Source organism: Vulpes vulpes, chromosome 1 (assembly GCF_048418805.1).
Source record: "Vulpes vulpes isolate BD-2025 chromosome 1, VulVul3, whole genome shotgun sequence".
Lineage (NCBI taxonomy): Eukaryota > Metazoa > Chordata > Mammalia > Carnivora > Canidae > Vulpes > Vulpes vulpes.
Window position 1 is genome coordinate 122,928,398 of NC_132780.1, and position 27,278 is coordinate 122,955,675.

The 27,278-nt window shown below is 37.9% G+C and overlaps 1 protein-coding gene across 3 annotated transcripts; it reads right to left on the minus strand.

The window, feature by feature from the left end:
- Positions 1–549: 549 nt before the first annotated feature.
- MIX23 (mitochondrial matrix import factor 23) lies at positions 550–26,422 on the minus strand. 3 transcript variants are annotated; one of them, XM_072724879.1, is made up of 6 exons: positions 26,292–26,351; positions 23,905–24,055; positions 14,451–14,576; positions 9,520–9,666; positions 4,750–4,809; positions 550–3,153 (listed from the first exon to the last, which is right to left on the minus strand). In XM_072724879.1, exons 3-6 carry the CDS (start codon positions 14,559–14,561, stop codon positions 3,103–3,105), a joined length of 369 nt encoding a protein of 122 aa, XP_072580980.1. In that variant the 5' UTR covers positions 14,562–14,576; positions 23,905–24,055; positions 26,292–26,351; the 3' UTR covers positions 550–3,102. The 3 variants fall into 3 exon arrangements, with proteins under 3 accessions (XP_072580980.1, XP_025845952.1, XP_025845953.1); XM_025990167.2 differs by lacking the exon at positions 23,905–24,055 and having other exon boundaries at positions 26,292–26,422; XM_025990168.2 differs by lacking the exon at positions 23,905–24,055 and having other exon boundaries at positions 2,869–3,153; positions 14,451–14,607; positions 26,292–26,349.
- Positions 26,423–27,278: the final 856 nt, after the last annotated feature.

Here is a 27,278-nt window from a genome sequence, read left to right on the forward strand (position 1 = left end):
TTGTTTCCTCCCCAAAATAATGCTGTGGGGGTAAATTAGGCTTCTCCTAAAAACGTTGCCCCTATCAGGAGTGATCACTTTTTGACTATATTCTACAATGTTCATGCTAAACTATGTACGTGGTTTTTTGTTGTTGTTGTTGTTTAGGGACAATCAAGTCTTAACTATCAGGTTAAGTACACACAGAAATCATGAGCAACGAAGTAATCTCTAACCTTTGATTAGCTTACATAACTTTGGGCAGAATATTCATTTTTTTTATCTGCAGTGAGACTACATGTTGGACTAATCTCCCAGTTTACAAGTTATCCCTGGCCGGTCTTCAATAGGTAGCACGGCACAGAAGCAAGGACTACTGCAGTCGCACTGGGTACATTACCACGCCATTTCCTAGACTGGTTATCTTTGAAGGACAACTGAAGGAAGAGAATGACTGGAGGGTCTGGTTAGCTCAGTTGATAGAGCAGTATAGCTCTCGATCTTGGGGTTTTAAGTTTAAGCCCATGTTGGGTATAGAGATTACTTTAAAAGACACACACAGAGAATGAATTAATAGAAAACGTGCTTTTTATTACTGCACTTATTTGGTATATTTCAGTCTCTATTTAAACTGGCTTTTCAAAGACAAGGGCATTATCATGTTCTCTTAACCAGCTGAAATCAGTCATTTGCTACTCACTTTCCACTCCTCATTCCAGATTCCCTTTTTGGCATACAGCTTTATCATCTTTTAGCATACTACATAATTTACTTTACTATTGTGTTTCTCTTCACTACATAGAAGTTCTTTAAGAGCAGGGACTTTTAAAAAACAAAACAAAAAAAAAACAAAACAAAAAAAAAAAACAAAACAAAAAAACAAACAAACAAACAAAAAAAAGAGCAGGGACTTTTTATCTGCTTTTGTTCAGTGATGTATTAGTATTGGCTAATAGTGCCTAGAATACATGATACACTCAAGTACTCATTAAAGATTGGTGTTTCTTCTGTGGCTATCTTCTGTCCTGCCAAGGAAAACCCAAACTTACCTTTGAACTTTTGCATTCTGCTTCTTCTCCCTCTCTCCCTGACTGAAGCCTACCTATCTTTCAAGCCAACAAAATCAACACTTATTGAGGCAGCAAGAATATGCAAAATATGGTTTCAGGAGGCAAATTAACTTTCAAGAACATTATGCCATCCCTTTTTCTTCATATTTGAGGCTTTAAATGCCATTCATCACAAACTAAACATATTAATATTCGTTATATTAAAAGTCACTGATTGCTATTGATCGCACATTTTTCATGTTACATTGGGATGATTCAGACATCCTAACCAACATAATTGGATTAGATATTATTTTAGCAGACCTGAAATTCTGGAAAAGCTGTTATGAATCCTTTCAAAGAATTCTCAATTCCCTCCTAAGCATCAGGAAAATCTTTATGCATTGAGTCTTATTTTTTTATTGAGTACTTTCAATTGAAAAGACACATGAAAGAAAAATAAATAAATAAAACAACTTTCTGTCAGGCACCACTCGCTTTAAGTCCTATAGAAAACCTTTTTTTACTGCTGGCCTAAAGAAATTTTTCCTTTTTAAGATTAGATTATAATTTCCACAAAAGTAGGTTTTATCTATCAATATCCCCAATAACTAAGCATCTGACCCACAGTAAGTGCTCAAAAGATCTGTTGAAAGAATGGTATTTTATACTTTTATTGCTCACTTCTAAATGCATGACCTGATAAGGGTCTACATACCGAACACATAGGCCTACCTATGACCCAGTTGGTCAATCTAACTATGCCAGAACCAGGTGGGTTGTTTAAATCCTCAATGGTAGGCAGAATCCTAATATGGCTCTCTAAGATGGCCCACTCTAAATCTGTGATGTTACCTTACCTGGCAAAAGGGATTTGCAGATATAATTAAGTCTATAATCATTTGACTTTGAGTTAAACAAAAGGAAGACTGTCATGGCAGGCTTAAACTAATCACACAGACCCTTTGAAAGCAGTATTTGTCTGGTTTATGGCAGAAAAGGAAATCAGATTCCAAGAATGAGAAGAATTCAATAAGCTGTTGCTAGCTAGAAGGAGGGGCCCATATGCCAAAAAGTGTGGGTAGCTTCTAGTTTAGAATGGCCTATGATACCAAGAAAGGAAATGGGAACATCAGTCCTACAACCAAAAGGATCTGAATCCTGCCAACAAACGGAATGAGCCAAGAAACACACTATTTCTATAGAGGTGCTAGACAAGAGCCAGTCTGGCTGACTTAATTTCAGCCTAAGCAGAGAACCTAGTCTTGGACTTCTGATCTACAGAACAGTAAAACAATAAACAGGTGTGATTTTAAGCTGCTAAACTGTGGCAATATGTCAAGCAGTAATAGAAACTAATATGGTCATTCTGTACTAGAAAGTGTTTTCTCTGCAATGACCAAATTCTGCAATGACAGGGTTTTTTTACTGACTTATTTGAATACTACTAGTATGCAAGCCTTCCTCTGCCTTTCCCAAATTCATTTTACTGTTTTCCTTTCATTTTCCATGGAAATTCCACCCCAAATTAGTTTTTGCATATGAAAACAAGATCAGATACCAAGAGAAAGTTTCTTTGGACAGTATTCAGCTTATAATATTGCCCTCTTACTTGTTAAGAGCAATAAATGCCACAAAGATAAATAAAAGGATAAAATCATTCATGACCAAAAAAGGTCCACATTCTTGCCAAATTTGTAAAAATCAAAGATATAATAAAAATCAGATCAGATACTGAAACTGTATTCAAATTCTCTTATAAGAACTTATCTCAACTTGGAAAACAATCAAATAAATATGTACACTGAGTCAGAAAATTATTTTAATAGTTACAAAACTTTTTTTTTTTTTTTTTTTTTTTTTTTACAGAATCAGTATAAAATAGCAGTTGATTTCTCCATAATTATCAGAATTATTTGTACGTAAGGTCTTGGCTAAGTGGGGCTGAAATCAACAAAAGGTCTTGGACTGTTGGCTCAGAGATCATCCTAGGAAGCCCACCTTGTTGATGTCTGTCATGCTTAGCTCATATGAGATGTCCCAGTCGGTCCTTTTTTTTAGAAAAAGTATCTTTTTACTCATTCTTTGGAGGCTTGAAGTGAATTCGGCAGCGTTCATTAAACACCTAAGATATTTAAACAGAAACAAAAGCCATTGAGACATTTTGTATAAATCAAGCCTAGAACCGAATTAAATTTGGCATGGTTCAGGAGGAAATAACCATTTTTGTTCCAGATCAACACATTTAGGGAACAGAGAATTTTCCTCAGGAGTTCAAAATGACATAGGCACAAAGAATATGGAAAGCTATGATATCCATTTATAAGACAATTTTAATTTTTAAATAAAATTTATATTATTCAAGAAAAAAACATCACCAGCTAGCTTATTTAGCAATAGTAACTAATAAACATTTTGATTACATATTCTGGGCATACTTTGGACAATTAGACAAAAATATCTCAAATAGTTTAAGATAAAGCTTTTTCCCTCTTTTTATAATGTAGATGTTATTTGGATATCTGTTGTGATTTTCTAAATGAGTACTGTACCCTTTTTATAAGTAGGTACACCTGAAGAGAGATCAATCTTTGCTAAATTGTGTAAATTTATAGAATGTTCCATTCTATTTGCCTTGCTTCCTAAAAATCTAAACAAATACCAAAAATTTTAAAAGAACATTCTATTATTCAATGTCTGTCAATATGGGACTGTATTAAATAAAAATTTTGGTATAGCTATTCAATGGAATATAACGCAGACATAAAAGAGTAAGGAAGTTCTCTATGTTCTGATTTGTAAAGACCTCCAAGATACATTAAAGAAACAAAAATTGTGGACAGTACACTCTCATAGTTGTCACAAGTGGGAAAAATGTGTGTGTGTATACACACACACATACATAAAATTAGAAAAGAGGCAAATATCTAAAAACATACCATCCTTTCAGAGGGAAAAGAAAGGAAGTGGCCAAAAGGGAGGAGTGAGAGGTAGAATTTTTACTATATAGTATTTAATATTTTTAAAAAATTTTAATCATGCCTAAATTTTAAGTGTCCAAATACAAAATTATAAAAAACAACAAAACGAAACGCAAAAAAAACAATGTATTTTGGCCACTGTGAACTATCATTAAAAAATAAAAGAAAAATCTACATAGGGAGGGAGCTTTTATGGTACTGGTATTTTTCAATCTCTTAAACTGGGTGGTAAATACATGAATGTTCATTTTATTAATATTCCTTAGTTCTACATGTTATATACTTTTTGGTATGTGTTATCTCACAATTAAAAGAAAAAAAATGCAGAAATTGTACAGACTCTGGCCCTTTTGTCTTATAGCTCATCTCTTATCAGTTCCCAGCCCTGACATTTCCCTGAAGTTCCCAATGCTCAAATCAGGGGAGGCTTCATATTAGGGGCCTTGGCACCCTGGGTGGGATGATATCTATGACTTGGCTAAGCTTCTCCAAATCCTCTTCTCCAGTTCTGTTACCATGACAGGTCATACAATCTGCCATATGACTGTAAAGCTGATTTTTATAAGATGGCTCCACTTGAATGCCAACTGCACCCCTTCTCAGAGGTAAAACCTTCAGTTGCTTCTAATGAAGGATATCTATTCTCAAGAGCCACAAAGCATTCCTATTCCCCTTCTTGGTTTCCCTTTGCTGGTCAGTTTCCCTCATAGTTTCCTCCATGAACTAGCATTATTTTATACCTTCCAGCTCCTGTCATTTACAACTTCTTCAACATTCAGTTCTGACTGCATCCATTTCAACTGCAAAAAGGAAAAAAAAAGTTGGAGTTATGAAAATTCAAGCTAAAGAATTAAAACCGAATTCTATTTATAGTTTCCTAATAAAATGGAGCTCCTGCTCCTACATTCTTTGTTAATGGTATCACCTGGGCTAGATCTTGAACACAGTCCATTCTCCACATATCTAATCAGCTGTTAAATTTTATAAAGCCATGGTTCTCAAGCATATTATAATTACCTTGAGAGCTCTAAAAAAAAAAAAAAAGTCCAGCTAGTTCACAAAAGGGATACAAATGGCCAATAAACATTTTTAAAAAGTGTTTAAAAAAATTTACTTACATGAGTAAGATCGTATAAAGAAATGCAAATTAAGCCATAGATGACAAAAATTTTTTTTAAATGAGTACATCTGATAAAACCTACTAGTAGTGAGGGTATGGAAAAAGATACATTCATACACATTTTTAAGTGTGGAGGGGAATTTGGTTAAGATTTATAAAAACAAATTCACATGTCCTTTAACTCAAGAATTCCAGTTCTAGTTACTGATTCTATAATACTGATCTGCAAAGACAGTACAGAGGAATAAAAAGGAGAAAGAGGTGGCCACCTAATTTGGATAAAGAAAAAAGAATCGGGCAGAAAAACAGTGAAGAAGGGGAATGCATAAGGCCCAAGTGATTTAGAATGGCATGAGTTTTCCACACCTTGAGCATACAAGCCAGAGGTCTGAGGCTAAAGATGCTAAAGTCTTTCTAACTTTCTTGATAACTGCCAATCTAATTACTCCATCAGGAAAGTAGCCAATTCCACTGCCAGGCCCAGATGGCGGAGCCTATCATACTCCTAGTCACTTCTGGTCACAGAAACTTAAAAGAAAAGAAGTTAGCTAGTTCCAGGAAGGAGGCTTGAAAATACTCAGGAATATTAGGAGAAAAAAAGCAGGAGCTACAGGTTGAAATTAGGATGATTTCCTCAGGCCAAAGTTGACTCAGGCCAGGAGATCTGGGAATAAAATGCCAGTGAGCTACACAAGATCTAGGCAACCATGAGTCAGGGACCCAGGCCAAAGAACCTGACCAGTTAGGAGCAGAACTCAGGCAGGATGCTTAAGCTATGTGCATGTAACACTAATAAGACAGGAACTTAGTACTGATCCACTGGCTCCTTGTAATTTCCTTTGCTAAACTCCAAAGTAGTATCAGAGAATATATAGGCAGGTACAAAGGACTCAAACTAGAACGAGAGGAAGGACTGCATCTCTGACAACCAGTATCATGCTGTAAAGTAGTAACGAAGCCTGAAGAAGCCTATCTGCTTACATCAAAGCAACTTCAGTTCCAGATAATAATCGGATAGACCAGAAATCATTAAAACTTCACTGTTCTGTCAAAGCATGGACTGACTGCCAAAAAATTAACAATTTCAGTCAAAAAACAGGGTGATGGGACGCCTGGATGGCATAGTTGGTTAAGCCTCTGACTCTTGGTTTCAGCTCAGGTTGTGATGTGAGAGGCATGAGATCAAGCCCTGCACTGGGCTCTGCACTCAGCACAGAGTTTGCTTGGGATTCTCTCTCTCTTTTCCCCCTCTGCTCCTCCTGCCCATGTTCTTTCTCTCAAATAAATAATAAACCTTTAAAACAAAACAAAACAAAAACAACTGCCACTAGGACAGTCTTCATAATTGCTCTCAAATATTTAAAGGGAAGTCATGCAGAAATGGGTTTAGACTTACCCTATATACCTGCAGAGGGAAGATTAAGGAGCAATAATCACATATTACAGGGAGGCAGATTTTCACAAGATATAAGAAAGTCTCCGAATAATTACAACTGTTCAAAAAGAGAATGCATTGCTACAAAAGATTCGAGTACTCTTCCTCTCCGACCCCTTAAGTAGTGGTTAAAAGTGGTTAAACGTAAGGTAGAAATCACTGGTTGGGAAATACTGTAAGGAGGATCAATGTAACAAATATAGAAAGGAAAGCAAGTACTAAATGTGTCAGGGATATGCTAGCTCTTAGACGCATATAATTTAATCCTAATCCCTAAAAATGAAAGCTTAAGAAGTCTTGATTCCATTTTACAAACTAAATATCAGATTATTTCAGGGCAATTAATTTATAAGTTTACAAAGCCACCACGTGGTTGGATGGGATTTATTCCTTAGAGCTATCTGCCTTTATAATCCATGTTTTTTCTTTTCTTGAATGATGCAGATAACACAACTTCTAATACAATTAATTTCAGTGCCACTAACAAAATGCTGCCGCTCAGATGGTTGTTTTTGAGGCTCTAGGTCTTAAACTGGTCAATTTCCTTTCAAAGGCCACTAACAGGTGACAACAGATAATAGTGCCAATAAGGAATGTGCTTTCTCTGAGTTAAGATTGAGGGAAAGAACTGGGGACTTTTAGACTGGTGTTTTTGTATATAAATATGTTCACTTAAGTAATCAGAATTTTTTTTTTAATTTATTTTTTATTTTTATTTTATTTTTTTTAAGTAATCAGAATTTGACTATCAATCACAATTTAACATTGTGATTAAATCCAGAGTCAGAAGAGATGGGTTAAAGTCCCAGCTCTACCACTTACTTAGCTTGTGACTTTGGGCTTGTGACTTTGGTGATGTCAGTATCTCTAAGTCTCAGTTTATTTGTTCAGAAAAGGGAGAGGGAGAGCTGGAGCATTTCTAAGAGTTCTCTGATTCCATAATCTTCATGATAAACTCGAAAATTTAAAACAAAAATTCAAGCTTCCTTACTTGGTTAGGTACTCATGGTCACCCTGTAGTCCTATACAGTATCAGTCTAGAAAGCTACCTTTTGTAACTCGCTGACTGGTTTCTAAAACTGCTCCTTGGAAAGGTCATCCAGCTGATTCTTTCTGGGCCCTAGGGCTAAAGGGCAGAAATGAGGGTGGACCAAATTATGTGACTTGTCACTCCCAAGTACTCAGTGGTTTCTGAACTTTGCTCTCCACTGACAAGTCATTCTAGTCTTTGTTTGATTTAACGTGTAAATAGTGAGTTTTCAGTTTCTGAAACTGCCCTGCCCAGCAGTTTCCTTTGTCAATACCTTCAAGAGTCTGTTAAAATACGAAATACAAAAATGCCTAGATTTTAATCTGTTTTATATAAATTATCTCTAAGACTTCATAAACACTGAGTGAGATGGCCATCACAGCATAGGTTCACTGTCTGAGGAACCCACCACTGCCTGAGGGACCCACCACTGCCTGATAAATGGGCAGGTATGGAACACATGACTGAAGTGGTCATCATGAACAAAGAGAGCAGTGAAGACAGTGGATGAATCTATACCCAGCAAGACATGCTGCATTAGTGGGATGACTGAGCAAGTGCACATACTCACCTGTAGGCAGTTAAAGAATAAAGGCTTGAGAGAGATGATAAGGTCCCCTTTTCAAAGTCTGGCTACATCTACTAAACAAAGGGCAAACTTCATGACTATTTAGTAAAGAAAAACACAATTCCATCCCATACTGGGTTTTCAGTCACTCGACATCCAAAGATCAATAAGACACCTATTGTGCCATCTTAAAATACAGACATGATTTTGATAATTGCTCAGTGTTCACGTGGGAAAAAGCCCCTCTTCTTAGGAAATAATCAACATATGTAAGGGGCAAAGGAACCACGGACCCAACATTTTTGTCAGATGGTTCATGGGAAAAAAATACCTATGTATAGTAGGAAGGGAAGGGATATAGGTAAAGGAGGGGTGGAGAGAATGTATTGCAAAGCAGGTGGGGCAAATGTAAACAATGAGTGAATATAGGTAAAGGGTACATGTGAGTTCCCTGTACTCATCTTGCAACTTTTCTGTAAGTTTGAAATTATACCAAAATAAAACATTACTCTTTAAGCACCACTCCCAAAAGGAAGACAGCAATGCATTCCACATAATAAAACCGGATATACATTTCAATTGTTTTCTTGACATGTCACCATTAAGGGCTATAAAGAAACAGTTCTGTTCCATTTATTATATTCTAAGGTCCACATCCTATCTACATTATAGCTGACTTTGGGAAAATAAGGCTTCCTCTGACATATCACTCAGTGGACACTTGCAGTTTTCTTAAAAGTGAAAACTGCAGGGATGGGAGATGAAGTAGAAACAAAAAAGTGTCCAAAATGAGCCAAAGACCCATAGCAACTTCTCTGCAGTAGGGAAATATATTATAATGAGGTTCTAGTATATCTGGTTATATCCAAATAGTACTATATTTTTGTGGCTGAACAGGTAATATCCTGAAATACCTGTATTGCATTTCAGCAAATTTCTACAGATGAAACCAGAGGTAAATATTCTCAAAATGTAAATACACTTTTTAAAAGTTTATTTTCCAGTCAAGCCTTTAAACATTGATACAGATATGAATTCCCTAGATTTTCTGATGTGGTGTTGGGTCTATACTAATCTTTAACAGTATAATACATAAAAAAATAGAAGAAAATACAACTATATGCTTCTTTAAGCTTAAGCTGCTACCAGGCATATATGCATGAAATGCACATTAACTTACCAGTTAATATCTAAGTGTAATAAAATAAAGCCCACTAAAAATGAAGTATAACTCTGCTGGTCATTTTTTTTTTTTAAAGTAATGACCATTTCTTACCCTAAAATTTTCATATTAAAAACTACCTTTATTAAATTTGGAAAATCCATGGCTCAGAAATGTAAATCTTGTTAAACTTACCTTTGTCTGTTCCTTTCTAAGTTGCTTTAATAACGTTAAATCATCCAAATTCTTTTCTCTCTCTTCTCGGAGGTGTTTTACTACTGATGAGGTCTGAGCTATACAATTTTTTATGACTCTGTCCCTGCTGGCATGAGCCTCCCTCAACTAAAAAAACGAAAGAGAAAAATCACACCGATTTTTTACCTTTTAGTAAAAAAATCCTTTTTTTAGATTATAGAAACATAATACTTTCTAAAACAATTTTTAAAAACAATCTATGGAAGCAAAGATTTTGCTAAACCAGTTAAATCACCTAAAAACAGATCAAAAGAAGCACCTCTCTTGGTGCAAAGTATGTGATCCGGTTGCCTTCTTCCTCACTTTGCTTCTGGAACTTAGCACTCCTCTTCCTGCATTTCTCACAGGGGGATTTTCATTTCAGTCCCTTCTCCCTACATTTCTCTCCCCAGCATTCCAACCCTGTGTTCTGTTCTTCTACCCTCCGTTCACTCTCACCCACCTCCGGGGCCACTACTGCTATTCTTCCTCTTTTTTTTGTCCTTTCATGGTTTTTTTCAGCCTCCTGTCACTAAGTACAAGAAATTTTAAAGTAAGTAAGGGAGGGAACCAATTTGTTACAATAAAGCAAAACAAGGAATGTAAGACAGCCCTTTCCAAGATTTTAAAGTTCAAGTATCAATATGGAAAAATTGTGTATAAAATACAGACTACTGCTTCCATCAACTGTGTATACTGACTGAAAGGACATGTGGTAGATCAATTCTTTACTAAACTTTTATCTTTATATAAAAAATCCAATATACCACTTTGCATCTATTTTGTTCCCTGATTCACAAAGTATTATGGTCACAATTCAAACACACTCCCATGATCAGTCAAATTCAGATGACACCCCAATAATCTGGGGGAGAAGAAAAACCAAAGTACTAAAAAAATATGTAACTGCCATGTAATTAACGGATCATTAATGGAGTAATAAAAAAGGCGATTCACTTCCAACTAAACCTTAGGTGTTAAGTAATCATGTTATATCATTCCTTTTTCCCTCTGAAGAGAGAATATCTTAATACTATGCTACTAACAATTATACCAAGGATACCTAACCATTATACATATATTTATTCAAAATATAGGACTAAACCATCCTATAAGCATTCTTCGTAAGTAATTTGGAACACATCTCTTAAATGATCATCTCAGGACCCCAAGGTTAAGAATTACTGGTCTAATATGTACCAAGAAAAAATAAACCTTTGCATTTCTAGAGTACAGTAATACTAAAAGTGCATTGATTATAAATCATACCTATGTGAAAAGAAGGAAATTCAAACTAACAGACATTAGCCCCACCTACAGTCAATTTCTCTAATATGCTAATTTTTTTTCATGGTAACAGGATTCACAAGGACAGCCCAAGGCATGTATTTCATCGGCTAATATGCTGTTTCTGTTATTTGTTTCCTCCTTCCAGGTATGATTCCAGAAAATGAAAGGAGCCACTGAGGGCAGGAAACTTACCAAAATAGAGTAAGAAGAACCATCTTTAGAGTTAAGAAGTTCTCCCTGTGAGACTGGCTAAATAATTAGTATTTCCAGGCTTCAGTTTCTGCTTTTACAAAATTATGGATTATGAGTAAATAATCACTACTAACATCCTCCTACCTCTAAAATTTAAGGGTAAAATTGCACTAGCAATTCAGTACACTGCTCAGATGTCAGAAGCTACTTAACCGCTTTGATATTTTGTCTAAACCTCCAACAATTGGCAGAATCGTATTAGCACCAACTACAAGTCTGTCACAAATATTTTAATTTTTCTATCTGCACTTTAAAATCAAGTCCAAATTGTGGATATTTTATCAAAATATTCAATATTTTCCTTTCAGTCTCTCTCACCAGTTTCCTTCCATGGTTGGCCTTTCATCCACTGCTCCCCTCCCTCGCGTGGCCCCTTTCCTGTGTACACACTTCTAGCTAAAGACCACCCTCCTACCCTCACCTGTGTACTCTTCCTTCAGATTAGCCCCAATGTGCACCCACTCCCATGTGGACAGAAATTACTGAGCCAATTATCTTTTAATCTGTATCATCAATTATTTTAGTCTAGCTTTTATGACTATCCTTCAACAAAACTCAGAATTAAGAGCCACAGGCAAGAGGAATATGCATTGACTTCTGTACACATGGTATGTCAAAGAAATGAGGACGTTTGATAACTAGTAATAAGACTGTGTGACATAAGCCTACCAGAGAAAAATATAGCACTAAATCAGACTTATTAGCTCATTAGTGATTCAGATGTTTTGGAAGCTGGGTCACATGAGAATTGTTTCAGATATACAAAGTGCTTGTTAAAGGAACTAAGATAAAATTTATCAAGAAACTTGGTAGGGTAAAAGGCAAGGCCGTTGGTTAGGGGAGAAAATTCCTAAATGATACCCCTATCATAACCATACTTCCTTTGATTTGGAGTAAGTAATTCTGGAATTAAAGTCATTTGGGATGGGGCATGAGAATGATTCAAAAGTAGCATCTACTTAGGATTTCAGTTTTATTTTACTTTACCAAAACTGTAAAAACTTTTTTTAGTCAAATTTTTACCTACTATCTTTTAATCGTCATTTTAAAACAATGCTTTTTGCCTTTAAGGGAAACAATGCCAACAGTTTTCCTGATTATAGTTTTTTGGTGTTTTTCTTTCCAGAACAAAGGCTGATTCTAAATTAACTCTACACTAAATTCTAATTCCCCAAACATCATTTGTTTTAGAACCCTGACAATGACCCTTGGTTTAACTATCCTTAAAAACAGAATAAAAATTAATAAGTTTTTGTCATGGCACTTTGTTTTAAATCTTCCTCTAGAATTTCTGACAAAAAGATTCAAGTTTTGGGAAATATATCATTTAAACATATATTCCGAAAATTTATTATATTAAAGAGATACCTTTAAGAATTACCCTAAATCAATTACTGTGACACCAATACTAGTTTTGCATTTGTTAAGCACTATTCCAAGTTCATAGACTTTTTAAGGCTCAGTCCTGATTTTTATGTTTATCTTGAGATTAAACAATAAACAACGTACAGCTAGAAAAAGTTCATAGACTGAATGGAATATGCTCTAATAAGGGCATCTTCACTGAAATTATTTTTATTAAGAGTATAGTTTTAAGATTTGGAATTTCTACAATTAGTGCTTCTTCATAACTTTGCTGACCATCTGATGTGAAGAAATATTATCATTAGAGAGTGCAAACATTCCTTCCTTAGCTGTCTGTAAAGGAAGGGTTGGGACTAAAGGAAGTCAAGGTAACCTTAAGCACCCTGGAGGTTTGACATTGTTCCATTCTCAACTGAGACAATACTTAAGGGAACTTAGTGGGACTTCTTAGCATGGGCATTCTGCTGCAGGTTCCATCACTGGTACAAAAGTACTAGGTAAACCATCCTTTCTCTGCTGTTCAAGTTGCTGGAGCCCTTAGGATACAGAGAAAAACCCAAACACATACGTAAGAATATCCAAAACAGAAAAGATCCCAAATATCCCAAACAAAAGGTTCCAGTATGCAAGATTATCCTGGTTCAACAAAGGGATAAGAGATAAAAACAACAGTAGTGGAAGCAGCAAGCATTTATAGGTAAGACACTTAGTATACTAAGCACTTATTACCTCAGGTAGGCCTCTAACAACCCTAGGAACAAGGTACTATTATGGTATTAGTTTACACATAAGGAAGCTGGGGCAAAAAGTCATGTAACATGTTCTAGGTTACCAGCTAAGAAGTAGCAGAGGTAGGATTTAATTTAGATATGGAATCCATGTTGTGAAACCCTACGCTATAAATCTTCAAGTTAATAAAAAGATTGTAAATGGAAACAATTGAACAGATTATATAAATTATATGGGTAGTGAGATCATAAATTTCTAGCTCTTCAGAGAGAGCTACCCAAAGAAACTAAACTATCAAATAATCTCAAAATAAATTAGGGCTTGGACTCATGCTCCCTACTTCCAATACTGGATTCTACTCATTAAAGCCCATGACCTTGGAAATTTTCAAGCCACAGAATTACCTGACCACTCAGTGAAATAACATACTTTCATATAAAAGCAGAATAAAAATATCAACATTAACACTCTGAATTTAACTGATATGAAAAAGCTTATCTAAAACGGATTTTTTTTCGTAACTGAGAAACAAAATATAGGTTTTAAGTAATACCTTCTTTACAAGAATTTAAATAGTAATCTTGTGGGAGATCCCAAAAAAGCAAACATCATTTGAACATTAGCTTCCAAATTAATGAAAAGATACAAGTCAATTATATATATATAAAAAATACTTAGCTATATTACAATTTCCTTTTGCTTTTGGAAATTATAAAGAGACAAAAAGGGAATCTTTAAGAGGCAATGAAAAAATATATACTTGAGAAACCAAAGCCTCAGGAAAAGAAAATTTATCTGTGGCTTTTCTCCTAACTACCAAATGCTTCTATTCCTGTTCTTGATGATTGAGGATAGAAAGTGTGAAGGGTTTTAATTCTTCATTGTATCAGGTGTTTGGCTCTTTGGACTGATTCACTCAAAACCCTTGCTCTTGTTTCAGTTTGACTTGACTGTTCCACTCTCCTTCATTCCCTGGTACATAAGGTTTCCCTAAGTTAAAGGCTGCCCATGAAGGGGCCAAAAAAACTACTGCGCTCATCCCTTAGAACCCTCTCTTCACAGGCCTGTGCATAAGACCACACATTTTCTTGAGTTTGTAGCAACCAGATCAAAACTTATACACACCCTCAGATGTAGGCAAGAAAATATGAAGATGGCATACTTTTATCCAGTTTAATTATATGTCAATTGGTTTCTTATTTTGCCTGCAAAGAAAGGCATAACAGAAGCACAAAAGACTCAAAAGATACACTTACAGACTCATAAAGTTGTTTACAGGTTTGGCTTGCATCAATTTTCCCTGCAAAGGAAGCTGTTGGAACCGTAGTGTTTAATTCATGTACTATTCTGTCATCAATCGTCCTCATCACCTTGAGTAATTCCTATATGTGTTTAAAATAAAAGAATAATAACCTAAATGGAAAGTGATAAAAAAGAAACATTTAAGCAAACAAACAAAAAAAAACCCCATAAAGCTCTTGGATATTTTACAGCTTTGTAAGTTAGGAGAAGAGAAACCATGCTATATTTAGTGCAACCACAGGAAAATCTTTATTACAAGAATAATGGGTAGGTTAGGTAACAGGAATTCTAAGAATGGGCACCAACTCGGTTTCCTTGGCTCAGATGTGACCATCTCAAGGGTCAAGATTGTTTTATTCACTTTTATACCCCATCTGCTGACAGTGCTTGGCAAACAGTGTGTGCTCTCTCCATGCCCAGCATACAGCCAATAAAGGGTTCTACTAAACTTAATTACCTCAAATTGTCCCAAACAATCCAGCATGATTGCTTGCCCTATGCCCTTGTCTATCATTATAAAATGCGGTGCTTGAGAGAAAAATTCCGTGAAGATATTCAAGAAACAGTAGTGATTCACTTGCAGAAATTAACCTATAACCTTTTAGTCTTTTTGGTTTTTTGGCTTTTTACTATGATTGTGTATTATTTTTGTAACAAAAATAGGTAAAACAAAGCATGCTGCTAGAGAAGGATTCAAATCTCTTCATGGCTTTCTTGTTCACAGAATAGAAATTAGTTTTATCTATTTTATCTATAGTTTTATCTATTTTATTTTAGTTTTATCTTTTTTTAGTGACCCTACTCTCATTTTCCAAGATCTCTTCCTCCTCAAAAGACTCCAACTCTCAAAAAACCAACCAAAAAAACCAAAAATAATAATAATAATAATACCAACCGGTCAGATGACTAAGAAAGACTCTGGTGAGTATACTACCCAGGGTAGTAGTCTCCTCTCTACATTTTGATTAGAGTACTTCTTTTCACTTGTCACTAGAGAAAGGCTGGACAACAGCTATGCTCTGTCCCCAGAAAACACAAACGCTAGAACCAGCTTCGAGGAGTATACCCTTTTCTTTTCTTTTAAATTCTCCTCTCTGCCCCTAGCCTAGCAAAACATAATGATTGAAAAATCACCAGGAAAACTAAAGTATATAGTGCCAGAAATATAAGTATTAAAAACCCCCAACAAGTTAACAGTCAATATTAAAGTGTATTAAAAGCAACTTTGCTTGATCCTCTGCCTCGCCTCCTTCTACATGCCAATTATTTCTTCCCTTTGCTACAATGAAATCCATGACTGAAACCAATTTCATTTCTTTCTTCATCTATTTGTTAAAGTAAAAACTTTTATTATGATTAAAGTATTATCATTTTTGGAAAATTAGAAAAACTTACAAATAAAAATCATCCACAGTTAACCACTATTACTATTATAAGATATTCCTTTTGTTTTTTCTGTACATTATCTATGAATATTTTTATAAACTTGAGGTCCTTTGTAACACTCTAAAGTCCTGCCTGCTTTATGACATTGTACCATGAGCATTTTGCCCTGGTTACTAGAAAGTGCCAAGAAGACATTTTTAATAGTTACTAAGTATCCTGTGGAGGTATCACAACCTGTAAGGCCACTTCTCCAATAATGAATATTTAAGTGTTTCCAATTATAATAACCATCTGGTTATTAAGCCATTCCATCTAAGTCTGCAATTTAGATTCTGTTCCTATCAGTCCACTAACCTTTTAATTAGTAATTTAATGGCCTTTTTTTTTAGATCTCAATCTAGAATTTAAGCAGCTTATAGAAGGCTCATAATTTAGACTAATAATTAAAATACAGGCGAATGTCAGGTCTAAAACCAATGTCACTATCTTATCCCCTCTTCCTTTATCTACTTTTGTCAATGGTAGTATTATTCTCTATAAACTGGAATTCTTAAGGGGTAATCTCAATATATTCACTAAGCAACCATCACTTTGAACGTTTTTTGTACAATGGAGGATATATGTGTAAGAGTGGCCAAATTCTACACAAATGGTGGCAGCACCATTTAGTGTCAAAAACCAGGTAAGTAGCAGTAGTAACAGACAGGGACTTTCCTTGACAACTTTAGCACCTACAACTCGACTATTCCATATAAAACAAACAAACCAGCCACTGATGCCTCCTTTAAAAATCTCTTTTCCCTTATCTAAATCAAAATGATCTTCTGAAGCTGAGGTTTAAGTTATAACTTTTAGATAAAGCTTTCCTTGGCTGAGAGTCCTCAGCAATCTTTCTTCATTACATATATGCAGCAGTTAGAACACACCACAGTTCATTTACTAACTCACTCTTCATTCAAAACACACTTGGAAATGTCTAGTGTGTGCCAGGCACCATTCTACACACCAGAGCCACAGTGGTGAATGAACAGAAAAAGGTCCTGGCTCTCTTGGAGAAACTTTCTCATAGGGGGAGACAGACAATGAGCAAGTACCTCAATAAACAAGGTAACTTTAGTACTGGATAATACTGTGAAAAAGAAAACAAACTGAGGTAATGGGATAAAGAATGACAGTGGGGCTGAGAGGCTAGCCCTTCAGACAGGGAGAATAAGAAAGGCCTCTCCGAGGAGGCAGGATCTGAGCTGAGAACTGAAGGCTATGAATGAGCCAACTAAATGAACACCTGGGGGAGTAAGTAAAAAATGATGAGGCAAGAACAAACTTCAGGATATATAAGCTAAACTGAAATAAGGCACGTGGGCTGGGAGTGAATTTGGGGCAAAGTGATATTGTGTGAGGTCAGAGGAGAACAGAAAGTGAGGGACAACACAGGCCATGCAGACAATGAAGGATTCTCTCCCTTAGGCAAGGGAAGGCTATAACGTGATCAATATTTAAAGATAACTTCACCTCTATGTAGAGAATGGATTTTAGAGAGGAGAATGGAAACAGGGTGACTATATAGCAGGCTACTATGGTGGTCTAGGCAAGAGAGAAAGATAATTTGAGAGGTAGCAGTGGAGTAGCGAGAGGAAGCTGGCTTCTGGATATGTTTTGAAAATACAGTGGGTAGGACTTACTGATGAATTGGTGGTGAGGAATGAGAAGAGAAAACAAGATTAGCTTTGAGGTCTGAGCATCTAAATGGATGGTAGTGCCATTAACAGATGTTGGGGAGAGAGTAGGGGAAGAAAAGATTTGGAAGGAATGAGAAGATCAAGGTGCTATTAAGACTCACAGGATATTTGATGATACTTAGGATGACTGTCGATTGTATGTGATATTGGTATTATGTTTAAAATTACAATCTTTTAGAGATACAGACTGAAATATTTACAGAAAAAGGGTATCTAGGGTGTGCTGCAAAATAAGCTGGATAGAATGAGGTGAGTGGTGGAATATAAATGAAACAAGAGTGGCCATGAATTGACTGTTGAAACTAAGGGTTGGATACATATGGTTTCATGGTAGCAACTCTCCTTTTGAATAGGACTGAAATTTTGCAAGCAAAAAAGTTTTTCTTTCTTTTTTTTTTTACTTTTCTGGACATGTTAAATTTGAGATGCTCATTAAATATCTGAGTAGAGGGATGCCTGAGTGGCTCAGTGGCTGAGCATCTGCCTTTGTCCCAGGGCGTGATCCTGGAGTCCCGGGATCGGGTCCCATATCAGGTCCCACATCAGGCTGCTTGCATGGAGCCTGCTTCTCCCTCTGCCTGTGTCTCTGCCTCTCTCTCCCTCTCTGTCTCTCATGAATAAACAAACAAACAAACAAACAAATAAATAAGTAAATAAATAAAATATTTAAAAAAATAAATATCTGAATAGACAAGTTGAACAGAAAGTTGATAATCTCAGTCTGACACTGAATCAGCCTAGAGTCATATTAACACATTGACATTATTAAAAGCCATGAGATGAGAAGAGATCACTTGGGGAGACTGTAGAAAGTGAAGAAGAGTCCAGAAAGAACTCTAGCAATTAAAGTACAGGAGAGGGGCACAGGTGGCTCAGTGTTTGAGCGTCTGCCTTTGGCTCAGGTCGTGATCCCAGGGTTCCGGGAAGGAGTCCCACATCAGGCTCCCTACCAGGAGACTGCTTCTCCCTCTGCTGATGTCTCTGCCTCTCTCCATCTCTCATAAACAAATAAATAAAATCTTAAAAAAAATAAAAAAAGTACAGGAGAAAAACTGTTATCACAAAAGTCAGAAGAAAGATTTCAAGGAGGGAATGGCTACCTGTGCTGAGTGTTACTAGGAAGTCAAAGAAAGATGTGAACAGAAATTAACTTTCAGATTCAGCAAGCTGGAAATCCTGGGTGATAATATCTTCATTTGAACAGGATGTTTAATGGACTGAAAGTTAATGTGGCTTACGTACAGAGAGTAAGAAAAAACATAGTATAAGTTAGGCCCACCACTATAGGTCACATTATAGGAGTTTAATCTTTTTCCTGAGAGAATGGAGAACCAATGAAGTGTTACATGTGAGGTTACATGATCAAATTTGTACTCTGAAATGACTGCTTAGGTTAAAGTATTAAAATGTGCAAAATGAATTAGACAGGAAAAGAGTAGATGCAAAAGGATCAGTTCGGAGATGAACACAGTAATCCAGGTAAGAGATTACAAAGCTTGACATTCCCTGGAATTTTTATTTACTCTTAACTTTGAGTTTGAGTTTTGAGTTTGAGTTTGATTACTAGCTGTATAGCCAAATTCCTCTCCATTAAAAAATGTGGACATAACTGTTAAGTTACTTTATATAGCAATGGAAATTTATCTACATTAACTAGGTAATGAATAGGTCAATTTCACAGTCTTACCAATGGAACCTACAACTGTGGATTTTCAAATATATCAATTTTCAGTATGCAGATGATTTTCAGATCATCAATATATGATCTAGAGCTTGATTTTTAATATGGTAGACACTAGCTATATGAAGTTATTTTAATTAAATAAGTTGAAATTTAGTTCCTCAGTTGCACTGACCACATTTCAAGTACTCAAAAGTCATATGTTGCTGGTGGATGGCACAAATTTCCACCACCACAGTTCTACTGGACAGTGCTGAATTCAAGAAAACATAATGACAATTTCTAAATTGATAATGCACTTGTTCAGGGATTGCTGAGAACTATAAGCGATTCTTAAATATTACAGAAAAGATACAAAAAAAAAAAAAAACTAAAGATAAAGGGGAAAAGGAGGGATAAGATTCAGAAAGGAATTTCTTTCAAAATCACAAAGGGAGAAGGAAAGCAACTACAAACTCTCACTAGGCATACATTTCTTTACAGGGCAAAGCAAAAAGTGCCAAAGCTCTTAAGGCAGCTCCAAAAGGGTCTAGAGAAAAGCTTGAGTGGCCCTCACAGACTCAGGGCAAATGAAGGTTAATGGAGATACCAAAGTGCTGCCATTAAATCATGCGTATCATTCATAAGAAATTAAATTACTACCTATCTGATGCCTAGCTCCAATGGCATCCTCCCTTCCTTTCTCTCTCACAAATTTACTAAGAAAATATACAGAAGACACCCCTGAGCAGATGTTATACACAATAAGCCACAAGTCCACAGAGATAATACGGAAATGCATACAGTTCAGTGGCTCTCTCAAGACATCTTTGATTAGGACCTGGAACCCTAATCAACTTCTAAATGTCAAAGGATTAGCAAAAACGAACTCTCCAAATTTGGTAATGTCTCCAGCTTTTCCAATTTTCCATCCTCCCCCAAACAAGGAGATTCTGATATTATGAATTTCTAATTTTATTTTATTTTTTTTAAAGTTTTTTTTTCTTTTTTTCTTTTAATTTATGATAGTCACAGAGAGAGAAAGAGAGAGAGGCAGAGACATAGGCAGAGGGAGAAGCAGGCTCCATGCACCGGGAGCCCGATGTGGGATTCGATCCCGGGTCTCCAGGATCGCGCCCTGGGCCAAAGGCAGGCGCCAAACCACTGCACCACCCAGGGATCCCTGAATTTCTAATTTTAGGCTGGCCCTTTAAAATTATTCAGACACTCATCTTGGAAATGCATTTTACGTCTTGTTTGTAATTGTGGGGTGAAAATCTCATCCTCACAGAAGCCAATTTTGGTACTGAATGAGTGCCCACATTTTGTAGAGAGGGGTAGAGAAAACTTTCTATTGTCCCTATAATTATACTACACTCTACTCCTAAGATTAATCCTCAGGTAAATTCCTTTTATTATTTTGGGTAGCTTCTAGGGTATATGGGGAGTGGTAAAAGGCCTATTACATGACAGTAAACTAAAAATGAATGCCAAAGAATTCTGTGTAATTTAGCTTAGATCCAGACCTAAAGGCACCCAGAGGTAGATTCTATTCACATGGTCCTCTTTTCAAACAGATCTTGTTCTTCAAACCACATTTTTATGGTAATACTCACACTGTGTCCACCTATACCATAAACAGAGACTTGCCTGTAATTGCCAGAGTTGACACCTAGCACCCCAGGCTCAGATAGCAGCTGGGCATGTTGCGAAAGGAACCATCATTGATGTCAGAAAAGTCTATTTCATCTGTACTTAATTACCACAATCGTCTATAAATGAATAAGTATTTCCGACAGAAACACCAAGACTTAAACATTCTGGGAAAGAATACTTAGTTGATTTTGTTCAGGTGATATATGAACTGGGTTGGAGATTGGGGTCAGGAAGAAGGGATTTCAGGGTGGCAACAGTGGGGGAAAAAACACAGAAAATATAGAGCTGGATGTGTTCAGGGAAAAGGAAGTCTATGCAGCTGGAGAGAAGAGTTTAAATGTGTGTTGGAGGTGACAGTGGTTAAGGAGAGAGAAACATCAGTAAGGGAGGATAAGAGAGAGAAGTAGGGTGAAGACTTTGGGAATGAGTTTTAAAAGGTCTTGTATGGCATGTTAAGTAGTTTAGACCTAGTCACAGAAGCCTGAAATTAGATGCATGGTTCAGATTCTAAAATTTAGAAGACAACAATATGAAACCAAAGTATTATGAAGATCAGATTGGGGGAGATATTGGAGAAAGGAATGACTGAAGATAGGGAGGGATACTGCAAAGCTAATTGCAAACATAAGGTCTCAACAGACTGTGGCAGTAGTGATGAATGTCCCTAAAGCATCTCTTTGACAAAAATGACTCCCTAATCTCACACTTGGCATTCAAGGCCTTTCATAATCTTGTTCCAATCTTTTGTGTAATCTCAGTGTGTCCCTGTGCAAATCCTGAATTCCAGCAATACTGATTGGCTATTTCCCCTAAATACATACAATTTTTTGCCTATATACTGTTCCGTCTACCTTGAAGTCCCATGGTCCTGCCTACCTAAGGCTAACTTAATTACTATCTCTTATTTCTCTCTAACCTGTTACAGCATTTTATTCACATTCTCAGTATCTTCTACATGTTTTGTCTCCTTGCTTGCATTACGTTCCTTATTTTATATTGTCAGTTGAATCTCTGCAAGTGCCTGGTACCTAACAGGTATCTGTTATGAACTGATCTGTGTCCCTTCCCTCGACCAAATTCATATACTGAAGCCCTAACCCCAAACATGACTGTATTTGGAGACAGAGCCTATAGGGAGGTAAGTAAGATTAAATGAGGTCATAAGGGTAGAACCCCAATCCTACAGAACTGATGTCTTTATAAGGGGAAGATACAACAAAAATCTCTCTTTCTGTGCACAAAGAGGCCATGTGAGAACACAGCACTGAGGCTGCAATATGCAAGCCAGGAAGAGGCGATGAACTAGAAACCAACTCTGACAGGACTTTGATCTTGGACTCTGAGCCTCTAGAACTGTGAAGAAATGAATTTCTGTTGTCTAAGCCACCCATTCTGTGGAATTTGTTAAGGCAGCCCCAGCACTCTAATGCAACATCCAATAAATCCTTGCTAACCGAGTGTTCAAATGGAATCCTAGACACTCAATTTTAAACATTCTATTCTGGATTTTATTCCATTTTAGAAATAGTATATTTTCCAGGAGTATTAAGTCCAACTTTTATAACAGAAAAATAAGAATTGCAAAAACTTAAAATACTTTAAAAACTCAAGCTTTAAAACTGCACCTACATGGAAAAAAACCAGGACAGCAGGTTTAACAGGGGTAGAAGGATATATGGACAGGGACTGACTGACTGGGAAGGGGCATGAGAAACTTTTGGAGGTGATGGTATTATTCTCTATATTGATCAAGGTTTGTACTATAGGTATATGTAAATGTCAAAAGAATGGTACGCTTAAGATTAGTGTATTTTACTGCATGTAAATTTTACTAAATGAAAGTGAACAAATATTGAATTCTAGTTAATGATATGAATAGAAAAAATGATATGAATAGACATGTTTACAAATAAAGAATAAGGAGGTTTGCAACCTACTTTGAAATGCATCAAAGAAAAAAAAAAAGGTGGGGACACCTCGGTGGCTCAGTCTGTTAAGCATCCACCTTTGGCTCAGGTTGTGATCCTGCGGGTCCTGGGATCAAGCTCACATTGGGCTCCCTGCTCACCAGAAGTCTGCTTCTCCCTCTCCATCTGCTCCTCCCCCAAGCTCATGCATTCTCTCTCTCCAATAGATAAAGTCTTTTTTAAAAAAGGTGAAGTGATGATTATGTTGAGAGATAGATATGATAAACACACAAAATCACTGATTATAGAATCAGTGCAGAGCTTTTCACATTTATGGTACTTAACATACAAAAAGTAATGGTTTCATAGCTTTAAAAAATATTAACTTTAATAATTTGTATGTCGGTTAACCACAGCTTATAACTTTACCCAATTCACCTAAACCTAAATATTATACTAAATTTTTACATTTATAGCACATTAACTTATGTTCATGTGTGCCTGACATACTTGGGGCAAATGTTCTACTTATTTACAATGAGGTTAAATGATATGCCATGGTAGCTCTGGAAAACCAGATCTTCTGACTTTTAACCCATGGTATTCTCCATTGTAAAACACACACTTGGAAAAGCCTAGGAAAACTATCTAAAAACTTGCCCCAGGGCAGCCCGGGTGGCTCAACGGTTGAGCACCACCTTCAGCCCAGGGTGTGGTCCTGGAGACCTGGGATCGAGTCCCGTGTTGGGCTCCCTGCATGGAGCCTGCTTCTCCCTCTGCCTGTGTCTCTGCCTCTCTCTCCTGTGTCTCTCATGAATAAATAAATTTAAAAAATCTTAAAAAAAAAAAAAAAACAACTTGTGCCAGGTTTCACTAATGAAACCCATTTTACAATCTTTTCATTTACATTATTTCTGTGAATGGAATGGTTCTACAAGAAAGTTTAGCTTCTGTCCCCCTTACATCTTATCTGACTTCCAAAAGAAAAATACAAGTGTTTCTTAAGCACTGTTGGGTATTTTAACAGAGATCCTTTGAAATTTAGTTTTTAGACGGGCACCTGGGTGGCTTAGTTGGTAGATTTCGGCTCAAGTCATGATCCCACGGTGCTGGGATAGAGCACCCCCACTTGCCACAGCTGCTGCTCAGCTCATGGTCTGTTGGTCCTTCTCCCCACTTGTGCACAACTCTCTTTTTCAAATAAAGAAAATCTTAAAAACAAAACCAAAAAAAAAAAAAACCCTCTGTTTTAGAGATTCAAATAATTATAGAGATGGAAGCGGTTTTATTTATTTATTTATTTTTTTTTTTAAATTTTTTTTATTATTTATTTATGATAGTCATACAGAGAGAGAGAGAGAGGCAGAGACATAGGCAGAGGGAGAAGCAGGCTCCATGCACCGGGAGCCCGACGTGGGATTCGATCCCGGGTCTCCAGGATCGCGCCCTGGGCCAAAGGCAGGCGCCAAACCGCTGCGCCACCCAGGGATCCCCTGGAAGCGGTTTTAAATGTCACTTAGCAAGATCTTATTTTCAGATTCAAAAGTTAATTTCGTTAAGTGGCTAAGCCATTAGGGTCAAGGTTCCAAAGCAGTATTAGAACCCAGGTCATCGGGCAGCCCGGGTGGCTCAACAGTTGAGCACCACCTTCAGCCCGGGGTGCGGTCCTGGAGACCTGGGATCCAGTCCCGCGTTGGGCTCCCTGCATGGAGCCTGCTTCTCCCTCTGCCTGTGTCTCTGCCTCTCTCTCTGTGTGTGTGTCTCTCATGAATAAATAAATAAAATCTTTAGGGAAAAAAAAAAAAGAACCCAGGTCATCTAACTCCTTAAGCAGTGCTCAGTCTGATAAATCTTAAGGCTATCATGTCCCAGTTATCTGAGCTCACTAACTCAAGCCAAGCCATAGTAGTACTAATATGAAAAGGCCAAGGCCACAACCGGGCCTGCTAAACTTAAATATTCCTTATACTTTATGATCCAACGGTCTTTTCCCATCTTATTGAAGATCTTTACAAGTCATTGGTATTTGTCCGGCACTTTGATCACGTTTGAAGTTGGATGCTATTGCACTGATCTAACCTGAGGACGGGCAGCTGAAGGGTGACGTGGGTACAAGTAAAAGGTGGAAAGATTCCCACGCAAATTTCCTTGGCCCAAATCCTATTGTCAAATAGTTCAAGGGACACCTGGATGGCTCAGTGGTTTAGCATCACCTTCAGCCCAGGGCCTGATCCTGGGGTCCTGGGATTGAGTCCTGCATCGGGCTCCCTGCATGGAGCCTACTTCTCCCTCTGCCTGGGTCTCTGCCTCTGTGTCTCTCATGAATAGATAAGTTAAAAAAAAAAAAAAGTTCAGGGGATCCCTGGGTGGCTCAGCAGTTTAGCACCAGCTTCCGCCCAGGGTGCGATCCTGGAGACCCGGGATTGAGTCCCACATCGGGCTCCCTGCATGGAGCCTGCTTCTCCCTCTGCCTGTGTCTCTGCCTCTCTCTCTCTCTCCGTCTATCATGAATAAATAAATAAAATCTCTAAAATAAAAATAAAATAAAAATAAATAGTTCAGCCTGTTGAGGTCATCTTCAAGAATGCCACTCCCTACAAAACGGCTCATAGCACAAAGCTTCCTACAGATAGATTGGTGACGCCTGAAATTACTTTTCCCTGTCTTTGATTAAAACGTACATTTGTAAGGTCCTGTTCTTTTGTTTTTTTTTTTTTTTTTTCTGGTTTTTTTTTTTTCAAGTCTCCACTCTTTATCTAGACAAGACCATGTCTATGTCTAGGGTTGAAACAGATCACTTTCATAGCAACTTAAGTCATAGAATCCGGACCCCTGTTAATTGACAGGCTGATAGCAGCCCTGGACCTCTGGTCTCTCTCCACCTATAAAAGATACGGGCTGTTCCTTAAATGTCACATTCCCTCTAATAGGAAGGCAGAAGCACCACAACAGGTCCTAAAAGCAATCGCCCCCATCGTAAGAGCAAAACCTGTACCGGGTTTGTTTGTTTTTTACTTTATCAAGGAAGTAAACTCTCCTCCACTTTCTTCTCTCCTACTAATGCTCGACTCCAAGTATAGGAAGGGGAACCGCAGAGGTTATAGGAGCTGCGTCCGGGGCGGGGGCGGGGGGGTGTACTTAAAAGGTGGTTGCGATCCCACCACCCGGCCCCAGCTCGGTGTTAACTAGAGGTTCCCCGGGAGGTGACCCGAGGTCTGGGCGCCGCCGACACGGGCATGACCCCCCCTCCCCGCACCGGCGCTGCCTCGCTCTCCGCGGCCGAGCCCGCGCCCCCGTGACCTCCAATGGCTGGGGGGGCGGGGGAAAGGAGCCTGATCCGCCCGCTTCTCCCACAACCGGCCCGTACCCCCTCCCAGGCCACAGCAGAGAACAGGGCGCGGGGACCAAGGGAGGCACACGCCTGCCACGCGAGGAAAACCCCATCACCTGGAACTCGGCGAACTCCTCACAGTTCACACCACCACTGGGCGCCGCCATATTGGACACACGCGAGGCCCCCGCCGCGAGCCAATCACCGCGGAGCAGGGGTGTCCGCGTCGCCGCCTGAACGGAACTGAGGCCGCTTGGAATCCGCGGGGAGCCCAAGCGGGACCTGGCGCTGGTTTCCATCCAAACCCGGAACCCTGTTCCCTTTTCGCGTTCTCGCAGAGCCTCCTGGAACAGGCCTAGATGGGTCGGAGACTACCGAAACTGGAAGGGGTCTTTTTTACTCCAATCTCTTTAAAAATATATATATATATATTTATTTATTTATTTTTATTTTTAATTTTACAGAACGGGAAACAGTTTCTTGGTCGCACCAACCTGGTCGTTCGAGTAGGAAATCGAGCCTAGAAGTGGTGTTTTTCTTAACCTCCCATTTCATCATTGACCTCCTGGCCCTTGGGGCTGCTAAGGAACAGTCTTTAAAAAGACTTTGCTGGGGATGCCTGGGTGGCTCAGTGGTTTAGTGCCTGCCTTCGACCCAGGGCGTGACCCTGGAGACCCGGGGTCGAGAACCGGGATCGAGTCCTGCATCGGGTTCCCTGCATGGAGCCTGCTTCTCTCTCTGTGTTTCTCATGAATAAATAAAATCTTAAAAAAAAAGAAAAAACTTTACTGACCCTGTGGGGTAAGGGTTGACAAAGGGGTAAGGGTTGACAAATGTGAATTTCCTAAGTAGGCTGGGAATACTCCCAAATAGTAAGATGTGGGGGCCCATCAGTCACCAGGAGCCCAATTACGTTTTTTTGAAGAAAAGAAACATTCATTAAAAATGCTGGAAAAACAGTTTTGAAACACTCGTCTATCTAGCCAGTGTGATTTCAGGGTGTAGCTTCACAGAAGTTCTGCAGCGAGCACACCTGTATTTTAGCGAGTCCTTGCACAGACGCAGGGAAGAGACTGCAAAGGCCTGCGACACCGAGGTGACAC

What these genes read in the sequence shown, in the direction of transcription:
- MIX23 (XM_025990167.2), bottom strand. Translation starts at nt 26,342, where the DNA reads ATGGCGGCGCCCAGTGGTGGTGTGAACTGTGAGGAGTTCGCCGAGTTC. An exon ending in GTAAACAACTTTATGAGTCT is followed by an intron (nt 9,667 to 14,450) that starts GTAAGTGTATCT and finishes TCGTTTTTTTAG; the next exon opens with TTGAGGGAGGCTCATGCCAG. An exon ending in TTAGAAAGGAACAGACAAAG is followed by an intron (nt 4,810 to 9,519) that starts GTAAGTTTAACA and finishes TCCTTTTTGCAG; the next exon opens with TTGAAATGGATGCAGTCAGA.